This window comes from Apaloderma vittatum, unplaced genomic scaffold (assembly GCF_000703405.1).
Source record: "Apaloderma vittatum isolate BGI_N311 unplaced genomic scaffold, ASM70340v1 scaffold9750, whole genome shotgun sequence".
In the NCBI taxonomy this organism is placed as follows: domain Eukaryota; kingdom Metazoa; phylum Chordata; class Aves; order Trogoniformes; family Trogonidae; genus Apaloderma; species Apaloderma vittatum.
Genome location: NW_009692865.1, coordinates 42,834 through 58,629, shown reverse-complemented (window position 1 = coordinate 58,629; position 15,796 = coordinate 42,834). Strand labels below are relative to the sequence as shown.

Below are 15,796 nucleotides of genomic sequence, written 5' to 3'. Positions count from 1 at the left end.
AGCAGGAACACTTATCTATCAGGATAACATCAAGAAAGCATATATAATTATTTCCATGTGCAAAATATCAGTGCTGCAGCTACATCATGTAGAGTCGTGCCAGCCTTGCAAAAAAGGAGGTGGGAGAGGAGCAGGGAATTACAGCTTTAACTTGGGACTGCATCGGTCAGGAAGAATGGGGTTATCTACCTGTTTCTGCTGAAATGAGGAGAGCTCTGTTAAACAGTTACTCTCTCTCGCTCAAGACTTTGTATTTATTTCTTCATCAGATTACTGGTGGAGCAACGTGTTCCAAGCATCAGAGACATCTTTATACTGCAAAACCTGATGAAATACCTGGGAAAAGATGCTCCAGTCTTCCTGAAAAAGAAATTAGAGGTAAATTTAGTTGGGGACACGTTTTTACTTCCACAAAGCCTGTGGTCTTGCAGTTTTGAGAAATTGTCTATATGGTTCTTTACAGACACTTAGAGAGAAAATATAATAGAAATGTTAACTGCATTTGCTGTACGAGTCGTAGTCCAGCTATAAAGTCCATAAGTCCAGAACGTAAATTTGGAGGCAGGGAGCATCCCACCATGAAAGGGAGCAGAAAGCAATGGATATGGTAGAAAAGAAATTGAGGCAGTAAAATAGCAGTGCCTTCACCTCTTGCTTGAATTGGCCACAAGGTATTTCACTGAAGCACTCACAGGCCGTTCCCTGATTCCCTTGCCCAGCTTGTGGCTAGAAGACGAGAAGACAGAAAGCGACAGAAAGACAGAAAGAAGACCTTGTGTGGTGGGGCTGGGTCCAACAGTGGTACAGGGCTAGAGGACCCATGGGACTGAGATGCCAGGAGGGCTCACTTAGCTCATGGCCTTGTCTTTCTGTGTATCTGAAAGATCCATGGGAAATACAGTGGTTGCGAGCAGGCTTTAGGATTTATGGCAGGACGTACTGGGTTTCATCGCCTGATTTAAAGACACTTTTTGAAACCTTTCAGACAGGGCGTGTTGGTGTCTTCGTCACATAGCTGAAGGGCTCTGAGGTCAGAGTTTGTAATAGCATTCACAACAAAGTGAGGGAAGATAGCACTGATGGGAAACTGGGCAAGAGTGGGGCAAAGCAGGGGGCTTGTGCAATGTGTTAGAATCTTGGACAAGGTACCACTTTTTACGAGATGGTGAGAAACTGGCTGAAAATGTAGTGGAATACAGAACTGAGAGGAAAGTAACGTTTTCACTTGTTAACTGAAGGGAGCCTGTAATTCTCTGAGCATCTGGTGTGCTGTTTTTAATACTGTATAATCTCTATAATAGACACATTTGTATTTAAACTTTGATAACCGTGCAGTGTAAATATTGTATTTTAATAGTCATTGTACTTTGTAGTCACGTTTTTACTGTCATTTACATCAATCTAATTACTGCTTTGATAAATGAAATCTCTTTTGTGGCACCAGAGCTGACCTGCTGTGCCTCAGTCCACATTTGTAGCTGGGTGTTTGTATTAAAGGTACGCTGCGTGGTGTCCTGTTGGATCACTTCGAAGGCTTAGAGCTTTCATGTGCATCCAAAACAGTAATTAGAGTACTATTAAACAAGTCAACTGTGCCAGTTACATTTCTGCTACTTTTTGAAAGAGTTGGTAGAAGATATATGTTCACAGTATTTGGAATGAGCTATACTGAGATTTCGTTCTGTGAAAGAGGTGCAGAAAGGCAAACTGCTGGGAACTTGCATAGTGACAGCTCTAGAACACTCGATCTGCTCTAATGGAGAGTAGCTTATGGTTTTGCTGTTTGTTGTTTTTTCTTTTACATAACTCTGAACCAGCTAAGAATTTTGAGAGGGTTTCAGTGAAAATACATTCACCATAAAGCATTGATAATATTCCTGAAGAAGGAAGGATTTAATAAACTCTAATTCTATTTAGGTGGCAGTTTTGAAAGAGATAGACCACCTGACTTTCCCGAACGCTCTGCGTGTGGTTTTGGCTCTTGTTGCAATGAATTATTGTTCCATCCCAATCCTGAATGCCTGCAGTAAAAAGATCCAGGGTAAGAATAAAATGGTTATTAATTTTCCCTTCCTTATACTAAATTCTTCCTAACTATTGTCGCATCTTTCTTTTCTGATTTACTTTAAAACACCTTTGTTTTACAGGATATTATAGTAATGTGGAGCCATTGACAAGCAGCAAGACAGGAAATTACTGATCAGTAACAAAGCAAAGAACTCTTTACATCTGCCCTTCTTAACATTTACCTGAATTGTATATTTTTCTTTGCATTTTTCTGTATGCAGAATTTAGGAAAAATAATTTAATTCCAGCACAAAAAAATAGATTTCAGATAAACTTTTAAAAACAAATATGAGTTGGAAGTGAACATCTCACAGGATGGATTGGTGGCTTAGTGTGATTAGTTGATAAATTAAATGGAACATAGTGTTTCCCTAATTAACTGGATTTAAATTTTGAATGCTGCTTAGTAACTGACCTCATGCTACAGCCCAGAAAAAAAAAAAGAAAGCTATTGCTTTCACCTCTCTCCATACCTTTACAATACATTGCTTAGGTATATATGGTCAGTATGTATTGATTCACATTTAAAGTACATATGAGTTTGTGTTTAAAAAAACATTAAGATAGCAAACCAGCATTTTTAACATAAATGAACCAGGAGTGTTTGGGCCGCTTGGATAGCCTGTATTTGTCCTGATTGTTCATATGTGTTGGGACACTGTGTTTCTTACACATACTGGCTTCTGCCGTAGGACTTCTGCCACACTCAGCACACAGGCTAGGTAACATACACACACAGAGTGAGCAGCTGCCCAGTACTTTTTTCTACATTTTTTTAGTGCATGTTCTCAAGACTTACATGCTGCACACTGTGATGCTCTGGGGATAGCGGAATTAATTTCTGGATGGAAACAGCCCCCATCAGAGGCTGGAGATGGAATAAGAAGAGGAGGGAGATACATGCTTTGGGGCCCATGGAGCAAAGGAATTCTTCAGCAGGTTTTCCAGGTTGCTGGCGCTCGAGATAGCCCACTCTCCCATAGCTGAGACTTGACTAGAACTGTAATCACATTGTACTTCTAAGGTACTTACTGAGTTAATTTTTGCATCAGCAAGGGGGTGACCCAGTAAGGAGAGATTAGGGTCAAAGTGTCCAGTAATGTGAGGTTCCATTAGACTGTTTTCTTTAAGAGTATGTGGCATTACGAATCACTTTATTTGGTGTACAGCTCTCATTGGCTTCGGTCACAGTTGTCAGCACTTGGTACTTCAAGAAATGAGGTAACAGTGTTTTATGCTGAGCCTGGGAGATCACTGAGCCCAACTCAGAGCAGTTAAAATTCAGTTATTTGCCTGCTATCCTCTTGAATCCCCTGGCAGAGGAGAAGATAAAACCTAGTTTTGATGGGTGCTCATCCTACTACTGTATTTATGCTCTTTTCTCTTTTAGCCACTCTCTTTTGTGAACTGTATGCCCCTCATTGCAGGAAACAAAGCAGGATGTTCAGGAGAGCGCATTGGTAGTTGGTACTTAATCTTTTGCATATCAGGAGTAGATCCTTCTTGCATGGCAAATGAAGCAGCAGTCCTGTGCAGGCATCTGTTGTCATCTGGCCCTCAGTCTGGGTCATCACACTCATAGGCCAGGGGGTTACATTATGGTTCCGTGTTTTGCAGTTTGTCTGCTTTACTGCTTTTTGCACATAGATTCATATTTGTGGTTTCTTGCTGTTCTGTAAAACCAAATGGGAAAAAAATCTATATTTCATCACATGCTAATACCTGATTAATCAGCAGCTTAGATTCACCTCTTTGTTACTCCTATAGTTGACATGTTGAAGCAGGCATCCCAAAGGCTCAATCAGTACTAAAGAGGTTAGCCCGAAGGTTTCTGACGGTGCTGAGTGCAGGGAGATGGTGCAAATTGAGAATCCTGGAACAGAAGATATCTTCTTGCTTCTTTTGTTAATTTGTCCCCTTTTGCTGATTCCTTCCTTCTAGCTTGATCCTGACTCAGTTTGGATTTTTCTGCCTCTCAGTTTCTTCATGTGTCTTAGCTCAGGTGACTTTGCCTAGCTAGTTCCTTATGTGATTTTTCCCTCCTCCATCCCTTAGCCTAACCGTTTCCACAATGTCTCCAACGTACAGCTCCCGTTGCTTTGTATCATTTGTCCTTTTTTCCTCTTCTGTTACAGAGAACATCCATGGTGCTCCATTTCGGCAGCTAATTCTCATTCTGGAAGCTTGTCACAGTCTCCAGTATCGTAATGTAAAACTGTTTTCAGTGCTAGCAGACTATATTAATTCTACTGCCTGCCTCTGGGATGAAAGACAGGTGAGTTTGAAAGCAAATAATTTCTAGTGGTACTAGCAGAATATCTTGTGCTTTCCATCTTACTTTGGAGAACAGGTTTTTTAGGAATACCAATCTGATGAAGTTGATATAGTTAAATTTTTAAAATGTTTTTCTTGATGAATAAGAACTAAGAAATAAAAGGGGTGTTACGGTTTGAAAAATTTGCTTTCATTAGAAGTGCCTTTTATGAAATCAAAAGGTAGGATTCACTGGCTTTCTTGACCTTATAAAACTATCTTTTCTTCTAGATTATTCGTTTTCTTTCTGCCTTCGAGACACTTGGCTTTCATCCTGGTGAGCTGATGGGCATTTTTGCTGAGAAGGTGACAGAAGATGCTGAATTCCTCAACTTGAAAAACCTTTTGATTGTTCTTCGAGTATATTCACGACTCAACTATGTTCCCAAAGACCAAAAGGATCTGTAGGTTTTCATTAAGAGTGCCTGATGATACATTATGTAGTAGTCATTACAGAGTAATGTATGGCTACTGGTATTTGATTTAAGTTTTGAAAGAGTTCATAATCTTTTTTTTAATCGGTAAGGTAAATTTGGTGTGTATTTTTGCCTGTTTTCTATATAGGAATTTTTCTCTGTTGAAAAGGGAGACCTTGGTTCTAGACTGAGCAGGATACGAAATCTGTTGATAGATAGCTGCACCTTCAAAGGAGAATCAAAAGTTAATGCTAGATTATACGACATATGATTATACAAGATAATAAAGATCTCTTAATTTGTATTTTTGCTTGAAATCTGCATTTTATGTAGCCTTGTATGTGTATTTAGATACTTTTCTTCTGCTTTCTTCTTTTGAAAAAGGTTTTTTGAGACTCTTGATAACTGCTTGAGTAAGTACCTCACTCAGATTTCTGACACGGAACTGCTGAAGGCAGTGTATTCGCTTTGCATGTTAGGCTATCTCCCGCATCGTGCACTTGAGGAGCTGCTGCAAAAGGACAGCAAGGATGAACTTCTGTCAGGTCAGGCCTTACTTTGTCGTATTCTTATTTTAAAAAGGATAATCTGCCTCCATAAGTTATTAGTTGTAATTGTGTTAAAAGTTTAGAAATTACAGAATGCAAACCTGATTAATACAACATTTGAAGTTCTCAATACAAACCTTACGTAGTGATGGTGACCTAAGTGATCTGCGTCTGTTCTAGCGCATCAGGCTTATTGTCTTGTGCCCTGTGGTGGCCACAGTTTAATAGTAAATGTGCACATGGAGGGAGGTGAATGTGAGAGTTGTGAATGAGATTTGTGGCAATGGTAGAAATGTGTAAGAGCCAGGAGTCCTGTCAGATGTTCAGGCCCTGTCATCCTGACAGATGTTCAGGCATTTTTAAGAACACAAGAAGTCTTAACCTGTGTAAACCAACTTCAGTACCTGGAAGAAGGCTTTTTTTCACTGCTCTGAGTTATAATGAGAACCCTGGAGTAGAAGTAGAAGTAGAAGTAGAAGCCAGAACCCTGGCTTGTAGTAGAATTTGTTTTCCACGTTAGAGTAGTTCAGCAAAATAGAAATTTAGACTAAAACACTTGTGTCTTGTTCGTTGAGCCTGCTATAACTGCTTAGATTTTGTGCAGCTTAGTACTCTTAAAGTACAGTTTCAAAATTATGGCCAAGTCTGATATCCCTTCTTAGTTTTATAATTAGTCTTCTAGTTGTCTGGTTTTTATGGTTTTTATGCATGTTGCCTCATTTTGTGGTCTTCTGTAGTAACTGATAGCATGCACAGAGCTGTGTACAGTAGAGGAAAAAGACTGGATGAATGGCCATGTCCCAGCCATAGACTGTATAATTAGAGAATTGATGGTGTGTATTTAACAAGATATTGAAGATACTCCATAATATTCAGTGAAAAAAACCCTGGGTTTTGATTCCTGTATTGAGATTCATTCGCTCTGCCAGAACAGACTATAAATGATAACAAAATGGAAAATTCTGTGAGCTGATATGCTGGATGTTATTTTTTTGTGTGTGTTCTTTTTCAGATGATCTTTACAAAGAACAAAGTGAAATGATGCTTCACTCTGTGAAAGCGTGTATGGAACTTGATAGCCCTTCCTTCACAAAGCCTGCGTTTGTGCTGACTGAGAATTTGTCCTCATCAGTATCTCTTAGTCTCAGAAAGGCTCGGGAGGCGCTGATAGAACTTCTGGGAGATGAGAACATGTTCCGGCAAAATGTTCAGCTGCCATATAAATACTATATTGGTATGAAGCCAAGTTACTGTCATATTCTTTTTAATATAGATTTATAATCTCCAAAGTAATAAGGTGGTAATAAGTTTGCATAGGGTGCAAGTGCTTAAAAGCGTTAACACTTCGAAGACACAGTCTTTTAACAAATTGTGTCCTTGATTGGTGAATCTGCTTTCTAGGATGCTTCTGCTGAAGTATTTAAGTCAATTTACTAAAACTTTATGCTTGCTCTTTCTTACAAAACTGCTTTGGACATTTTATTAAGCATCAGTGAGCAGATGTTAATTGTACATAAATCCAATATGGCCAACTGTTTTAGAGAGCTGAGATGTCTGCACTAAATCACATTAGAAACAAAGCCAAACAGCGGTCGGCTTTTGTTTTCTGACTTGTTTCTTCTCTGAAGTTCTGGCTAAGGTGTGTGTGCTTCGTCAGGGGGAATTCTACTTTCATTTCTGAAATAGAATACGACCTTCTTTGACAGGTGATCATTTCATAACATTTCATTTCTTTTATATTTTGATATTGCTTATTTTTTTACCAGCCCCCCAGCTTACCAATTTTTCAGTATGTGTAATTTTCTTCCTAGATATTTCTAACGATGAATCAGGTAGCAGGAAAATCTGAGTAGGTATGACAGACTGCAATCAAGACTAGTTTGTTTAAAGTATGATTTCACTCCCATAAAGTTATATCTCTAGTTTCCAAACACAATATTTTTTTTTTCTGGAGATGTGCAAGCTACATCTGTTTATATTTGTTGCAGGGAGGGAAAAGCCATCAGTAATATGTAAATTATTAGAGAACAGCAGTTAAAAACAGCAGTGATGGTGTCTGATAACTTTTTCAAATGAGCTACTCATCTGAAAACTAAATGAACAATTAAAGTTCAAAGAGAACATGAGTGTTAAATGTTTTGTTGTTTTGTTTTCAGATTTTGAAATCACAATGGATTCAGACAGAAAGAAAGTTCTCCCAGTAGCTGCAGCAGATGATCATGCTGACTCAAGTATTCAAAGGTGTCTTTTTTGACTGCATATTTTTTCTAGCAGGCTAGTTTTATTTCCGTGTATTCCATCTAGTTAGTTCTGTGGTTCCCTGATTTGCAGAAGCAAAATAGATGACCATCTTGTTATTTGTGCTCATTGAAATACACAAAAATTGTCATGCCAGTTGAGAGCAACAGCTCATCCAGCTCGCCAACTTCTTCTAACAGAGTCTAAAACAGCACTTCAAAGAAAGAGGCATGAAACATAACAGTAGTCTGACACTCTTGTAATGGACGCAGGTTCTGAAGTATGACTGAAATCCCTTCCAAAGAGTCACTACGTTATGGTTTTAAAATTCCAACTATTTGTGTGTCAAATTAAACGTTCAGTTATTGTATTAAGTCTGTAAAATGTGCGTCTCAGTGGTATGTTACGGCAATATTCGGCTATATTCACATTTTAGGTGATTAATTCAATCTCATGTAGAAGAATGGCCTCTCCGTAACTGAAAGAGTATATATATCATTTAATTAACACTTAAGTAGAATTGGGAAACACTTAACATTTGTGTGCTGGATCACTGCGTAGCATTGTATTTTGTATAGCTTGCTTTTTGGGAAGAGAACAACTAGTGAATTCTCTTAACAGAAGCTCACTGTCAGGCTTCCAAGGCATTCAGCATTTGTCACGTTTTAAAGCAGTTTTTTGGCAGGAAGTTACTGTTTCTGAATATTAGCAAAGGATCAAAGTAAATGCAGAAGCTGTCAAAATAATGTAGAACTTTGAATGATCTATTTCCTTCTCATTGCGGGAGAAGTGGAGTTTCTGCTGTAGTTATTTGGGTAGATGCTGGTACTTGTGTGAAACTCACAGAAGAAGAGGAGGTCTAAAAAAATCCGGAGAAAGAAAAGGATAATGAAATGTGTTCAGTCCTGATATTTTTGCTTACCAGAAAGACAGCTATATATGTACATTCTACAGTGTTAAAGGACATCATTGAATCACTGTCTTAAAAATGCTTATTCTGCATTTGTACAATGGAGTCTTCCCTCTTCTTGGTTGTAGATTGGCTTTTCTCTTTGTTCCTCGGTCTGCTTTCTGCATGGGTACAATGCATCCCCAAGGGAAGCTGGCAATGAAGAAGCGGCATCTTAATAAACTGGGCTATGATGTGATTCTGGTAAGAAGAGCCCTGTTATTCTCTCTGTTTCAGTCCTGTTATCAGCACAGTGATGAGTATGTTTGTTTGGTAGAAGAGGCCTTGCAGGGAATGGTGAGCCTTCTCCGGGTGGTAGTTGTCGATCAACTCTACTTAGAAGGTAGTGGTGGTATTGCTAAGGAGAAAGGACAGAGGAGCTCTAATAGATACGCTACCACTTACCGTTATCAGTGAAATAATACAATAGTTAAGGGGGAAAAAAAAGCACCACTGGATTGCTTTGTACCTAAAAAACCAAGAGCACTTGGTTTGCAGGACAGCATAGTTTGCTGAAGACAATAGAATTAACATGCCCTTTCCTTTTCCTTTCTTCCAGGTCCAGAACAAGAAGTTTCAGGAAATGACAAATGAAGATGCTGTTCAGTTTTTGAGAGGAAAAATTTATTCAGAAAATGCTTTCTCTTTTTCTGAAGTGACTGTGCAACAATAATCATTAAAATAAACCAACAATTTTGGGTCTCCTGGTGTGTTTTTCCTCTGTAATTAATAGGAGGTTTTACACAACTGCCTACTCCAAAGTATTACAAATTGAGAAGAGTTTGTAAAATGAACAATATCTGCTGGTAGTGGGGGTTTTCTTTTGTGGGAGTGGGTTTATTTTAGTGGAAGGAACTACTTAATCCAAAAAGCATCCTGACATCTATTGCTGTTGAAATGTCTTCCCCTCCCCCATGCCCCAAATTGACTTTCTCTCTTACCTTGAGCTGAGTCAGGGAAAGAAAGCGACTGTTGCAAGTGCTGTGGGAACGTGGTCTACAAATAGCACTAGAAGGATTCCGCCCAACATCCCGCCCCCACCGTAGTTCTTTATGCAGAACTATAGATGGTAAAGCAGTAAATAACTCAGCCTAAGGGCTGTATTTAAAATCAAAGTTATGTAAAGTTTCTAAAGAAATCGATCTCACCTAGCTTCCAGAAGTTCAGGCCGGTGATGGGTGTTAGCTGTGTGCTGCTTCTTTTGAAGCTTTTGCTTCACTGCTGCTGTAATAGGTTTTGGGACTTCTCACTACAAAACCGGGTGTAGCATGTCTTCATAAACTCAGTCTTGCTCTCTGCTTCTGATATTAGTGTCTGCACAACTATTTAGTGGCATTGGAATACTCAGATTTGTTCATTACATACTCTTACGCATCTCCACCGGCCTCTTACACAGTGGTGGAATTGATTATGTTGGCAAAGTCCTCAGAAGTTCAAAGCAGTTTGGGGCCTTTGAGCTGAAGGAGTGGGGAGAACTGGTACATCTTTTCCGTTCTTGGTAACATTTACTGGTAAAATCTATTTACGCTGGAGTTGCTGAAGTACTTACTAAGAACATTGGAATGCTCAAAATATATTTGCCAACAACAGCTCGCTGGTTTCTGTGGTGTAATCAGATCTTCAGCCACAAATTTTCTGTACTGTAGCCACAGCCCTATCGGCAGGAAGGGAAGCAGCAATGCTTCCTCATGCTTCCTCCAGTGAGGGTGTGCTACCTAACGGTGGTGCCCTTGCCTCATTTGAGAAGCTACGAGCACCACGTTCTTTGTCTTTCTGGAGTAGCGTGGCCACATGGTTAAGGTGTTACAGTGATGAGATAAAAAAGGTATTACAGTGATAAGGTGAAAAGAAACAACGTGCTTAAAAAAAGCATTCACTGTCCAAATTGTTGCAGAACACGTAGTCAGAATATGGTGCACATTTATTACGGAAACTGCAGCCAAAGAAGCGTTGTAACAGCAGCCTGGCATAAAAAGCCGAGTGAGCTGTTCAGCATTTCAGCGTCTGAAATGCAGCACGTGCAATTGTAAAACTTAATGACTGAGCAGAGTTCATCTGCTTGACTTGATGTTTGTTGTACCCCCTTTTTGGACCTGCTACTTTAAGAAAGCATGATCCATACAGATCCATCTGTAGAAGTGGACTGGTCAGAGCCATTCGGGTATTCTGAGCTGGCCCACTGGCTTATGGTCCAGCCTGTGCTCGAGGAGGTCTGAAATATTCTGTGCTGGAGAGTCAGGTGGTGCTCAGAGCTCTGTCAGAGCAAAGTGTTGGTGCTGTTCAAAGCTGAAGCCCTGCAGGCCAAGCTAATGCAGCTTCAGCTGTGGCTCTTGCCTGAGCTGGGAAACTGCTTCCTCTGCTTCGAGCTTTTCAGTCGGGTCCTAAGTAACAGGTCCGCAGCTCCCATCTGCTCAGGGACAAAGCACCAGGCAGAGAGCTATACTGTCCTCTTGGGTGCCAGCAGCCTGGAGAGAATTAGGCACCTGTGGGCACAAAACAGCATAGCATGTTACATTAGATTAGCTGATCACCATATTTTCTTTTTTTCGATCACATTATGAGTAGGTGGAAACTTACACAAGCAGTATGGAGCTGTAGTAGTCTGCCATAATGATCACCTTGCTTATTAAAATATCTTGCTTTATGCAGTCTCAGTAATTTAAGCCATTACTATGTCACCTGCACTGATTCATTGTTCCAAGGAGTATGTAGCTGCTGCCAGAGAGACTTCAGAACTGTGAATTTCTTGAATCTTTACATCTGTTAAAAAGCTACTCTGCCGCAATATCTGAAATAAATCCATGTTTCTCAGGTGTCCAATTCGTGTAGTAAGGGAGATCAAATCTCCTGTTTTGTGCATTACAATCTGTACTTAGAACACAATTTTCCCCTCTCTCCCAAACCATGCTTATTAAAATTAGTGGGAGACGCAAAATGAAGAGCAACAACAATTATTATGCTCTTGTAATCGTGAGTTTTGTCACTGCATGGATTGCTCAGTGTGAAAGGTGCAAAATCCCTTTTTTTTAAGCAAAACAGACACTAAACATGTTTCTAGCTGACCTGCCAATAAGGCTAACAGGAGATGCCAGCTGCACCTTTCTCTACCATTTTCACAGTTTGCCTGCAGGCTCAGGAACATGCATTTCTAACCTTTACTCACACTTGGAACACTTTGTAGGTGCAGTGGCTGGAAATCTTTTCTGATCAAGAAGTGAGGAACCAGGAGGCTGAATATGGCTTTATTTCATACACTCAGGGTGTATCTCATTAATGGATGGAACGCAGACATTCGCTCTGGTGTTCAACTCCCTAAAGGTATTTCAAGGGTGTATGCAATCTGTAGCAAGGCCAAGGTTATCAACCCCATGTAAAGTGAAAATAGGTAATTTATTAAGTAAACTAAATTGCTGAGGGAAGGGAGAATCTTCAGTAAACTGAAGGCTTGTTAAAGAAGATAAAGCAAGTAAAAAAGCTTAGAGTAATTATGTAGCTATGGCTTAAAGACAGTGAACTCAGCTGCACAGAGCAACCGTACATCTGACCACATTCTTGTACAAAGGCAGCATTTTATTCCTGAGCCACAAAGAAATCTGAAAAGTAGATCCGTACAATTTTTTCCTTCATTCTGAGCTATGAAATACTGGACCTAAGTATTCGTCCTGCTAATCTCAAAGAAACAGATACTGCATTTTATGATTCTTGTTTTTCACAGGCTGCCTGCTGTTAGACATTTTTTTGATTCATAAATCTTATCTTATTTCAAAATAGTAAAATGCCATGATAAAGCTGTCTTATCTGGTAAACTTGTCCTTGTGAATAATGCATATACTGTGCATCCTTTGGCTTCTCCGGGTCATCTGAAGGGTGACAAGCTCAGATCATTGTCATGTATTACACAATCGATAAGAAAACATTGTGAGAAGGATTTACAAAGTTAGACAGCAAACTTCACTGTCCCAGGGATGATGTTAAGCATTGCAGGATGTGTGAACAGATCTAAAATGAGAGCAAGAAACAGGAAGGCAGGAGATGTGGGCTGCAAGGGTCAAGAAGGCTCTTGTGTGAACAGAAAATAAACTAGTGCCATATGAGCAAAGATGAAACAAAGTTTGTGAAGTAATGCAGAATGAGAATAGTGAGTGGAAAACCAAATTGTTTCCATAAGCAGCTGAATTTGCCGATCCTGATGACCTGTAATTCTCTCCCTGCTTAGATTTGGCCATGTCTAAAACCAGGTTTGAGTGCTAACTCCAGCCTTCTCAGGTTATGAAATATTCCAGTCACTCACTCACAAGAAACATCCAGGAACTCTCTTCAAAACTTCCACCTTGCTCTCAAATTGTGATGTTCGAAAGTGACAGGGAAAGACAGACTGAAAATACATTGCAAGAGTTCGATTTTTGTTAAGAACTCAGAATCTAAATAAACTGAAGCTTAGAATTAGAGAATGACTGTTTCTCAGACAGTGCAACTGTTTCTGCATAGGCAAGAGGTTGAATAATGCTTTGAACACAGAGACCTGAAGTTGTGGCTCTTGTCAACTGCTAAATAGAAGAAAATACTATGACTTCCCTTTAATGACCTTTTTTTCCCCCTGGCCATTGCAGTAGGTATTAGTTTGCATTGTCATTTGTTAATGTTAAGTTATTCTCTTTGTGCACAAGTCTCAGAGCACATAAGCTTGTATGAATGAGGTTCCAGTTAAATACCTCTCTACCAACACTAGAACATCTGAATTTAAAAGAATTGCAGGTGTTTCGTAAACTCAGAAAAGGTGCAGCATTCACTTCTAGGTGAAATGTGCTGAAAACAGTTATTTCAGAACAAAAGCAGAGCCACAGTTATCAGCTGTTCTCTACATACCTTAAAACCAATTACGCGGCTTAAGCATAGGATTTACTGAAAATGTAATCTTTTGCTAGTAACTGTAGTGGTTTTAGTAGTTCTGCATTGTTCTTCTCTTAAGTGATGCAAATATAACGGGACTCTGAACTATGTCTAAGATCTGTCCTTCTTGCTGTAGCAGTTTTTTTGGTTTGTTTTTCATTATTTCTGGATGACCACAATATAAAATGAAAGTATGGATGTGGTGGCACCTGTAAATAGCCACCTAGAAACAAGAACAACCTGCCTTTGGGTCTATAGCGAAAGTCCTCCTGTCTACAGATAATCAGCTTTTTGTTTCATCTTGTTTCCTCTCTCCAGAAATGCTCCTATGCTATACTCTAGTAATATTGTTGCCATGGCACCCATCAAAACCCAGCTATGCTCTTGCTTTATGTAGCAAGATGCAAATTTTTATAAACAGGAGAATTTCTTTTCACTTTTCACTGCTAAAAAGGACTCTATCCATGCCTCCAAACAGAGGCAATTTACTGAAAACTCTTTGTCATTCTTGTGTATGTGCCACAGTGTATTCTTATCAGTTCAATCCACAAAAGGCACTCATTAAATTTTCTGCTTTTGCCTGTTTGATTTTCACAGTACAGATTTTGCTGCATGTAAGATGTCATCTGTACTCGACCACCCTTTAGAAAGGTGGGGAAGCATGTGGGGAGCATGGGGAAAGGGAGAGCGGCTCATCAGCTGGTTTAAATTAAAGTCAGGGTGCTACAGCAATGTACACCGGCTGAGGTGGTGACTCCACAGCTTCAGAGGAGGAAACTTCAACGGTTACATGAGTCCAGTTTTCTCCTGTGGTAGGGAGCAGCTGGTGAACTGGACTCTGACTGCACAAATGTTGGTGTAAGCTGTGAGAATTGTCACTGAAGTCTTGATGGGTACTGACACAGATGAGACAAAATTCAAGAAATATACAGTGGCTTGTTGTGGAGATTATATATTTCTATGTTAAGATGTTATTGCACACAACAGCTAGGGAGGGAGGAGAGACCAAGCATGGAGCTCACATTTGAAATGTCAGTCACACAATAAAAGACTACTTAATCTTTTAAAATACACATATTGAAGACGAATACCATGTTGTTACTTGACCATTGTGCTGGCTCAGCAGTCAGTTATCAACTTTAGCAGAGCAATTCCTTGACACAGGGAACTCTCTGGAAAATACGAAGGCAACCTAAACTCCTTATACACCGCGGTGTATGAGGCAAGAGGAGAGTAAAGAGTATTGATGCATTTTTCCCTGTTCTTTTAGAATACGCTCCATTTTGCCAATGAACAATTTGTCCCAGGGACACATCATCTTCTAAATGAATCTTCATTCTGGGTCATTTCTGTATAAATGTAAGGAAAACTATGGACATCTGAAAATTTAGGCAGGCAATAAGTATGTGTGTGCATGTGGGTTTGGAGATTTACTCTTATGCACAAGGAACAGTACTAAATGGTGAATTGTTCACAGATATCAACGAGACTTCCTTCTCAGTAGGCAGTATTCCCCCCAAGAGGTAATACTGAGGAGGATGAAGGTTGGTTTGATTTTTGCTGCTACAGAATAAAAAGAGAACTTTCTGAACTTTCGACTGTTGTTGGTAGGTTTGATGTTCGTTTGCTAAATCTAATAACTCATTGTCTGAAGGGGGAAAAAACCAAGAATGGAAGTATCAAACCCACTCTCTCTGAACAGAGGATAAGAGGATCTGACACTAAAGCATTAGACAGAGAGATGGAGAACCTGAATGCACCTCCCTGCTTGTCACCACTTACCTGTCTGCTTGTTGGTATGTTACTCAGGAGGTCCCTGTGGTGCACGCAGGGTCCTGGCATTCACACCCAGCTCAGTAGTGCCATTACTCAAAGGAATGCCCTGCTTGGTAGCAGAGACCAGTCCCAGCACAATCAGGTGTCTGCATTCCCTATCTGTATAACGGAGATGGCCCCACGTCAGGTTGCTTGGACTTGTAAGTTCTTCCAGGCAGAGCTGGCTGATGTTTCAGATCACCTCCTTGTACAAAGACTTGTAACCATTCAGCCATGAGAGTGGAGAAAGTCTTAGCTATTTGTAAAAGAAATGGCTTCCTTCACTGAAGAACCCCGAAAGTTGAGACCAGTGCAAGCCATGTCAATAGCCTTACTGCAAACCTACTCAGCCCTGTCACAACAGGCACTTCAAAGCTCTGCTACTCAGTTCCTTCCCCAGATACTATTAGCAGCTATGGTGTTGGTTTTTGTCAAATCAGACACCAAAATACAAGTTGTTTCTACTGCATGTCACACCCATACATACACAGCACACTTCCAACCCAGCTTATAAATTCCTTAAGGCTTATTTGTAAAGATACACCTGAAATTCTACAATG

General features: G+C 39.9%; 1 protein-coding gene across 1 annotated transcript in view; it reads left to right on the top strand.

Moving 5' to 3' along the window:
* FASTKD2 (FAST kinase domains 2) overlaps positions 1 to 9,165 on the top strand; it is a gene marked incomplete at its 3' end in the record, with an annotated part of 11,448 nt that extends 2,283 nt beyond the window's left edge. The window contains exons 3-11 of the mRNA XM_009871850.1: positions 270 to 378; positions 1,918 to 2,041; positions 4,203 to 4,342; positions 4,612 to 4,784; positions 5,181 to 5,341; positions 6,357 to 6,578; positions 7,501 to 7,585; positions 8,621 to 8,735; positions 9,091 to 9,165. Of these exons, the coding sequence (XP_009870152.1) occupies positions 270 to 378; positions 1,918 to 2,041; positions 4,203 to 4,342; positions 4,612 to 4,784; positions 5,181 to 5,341; positions 6,357 to 6,578; positions 7,501 to 7,585; positions 8,621 to 8,735; positions 9,091 to 9,165 (1,204 nt within the window). The remainder of the gene's footprint in view (positions 1 to 269; positions 379 to 1,917; positions 2,042 to 4,202; positions 4,343 to 4,611; positions 4,785 to 5,180; positions 5,342 to 6,356; positions 6,579 to 7,500; positions 7,586 to 8,620; positions 8,736 to 9,090) is intronic.
* Positions 9,166 to 15,796: the final 6,631 nt, after the last annotated feature.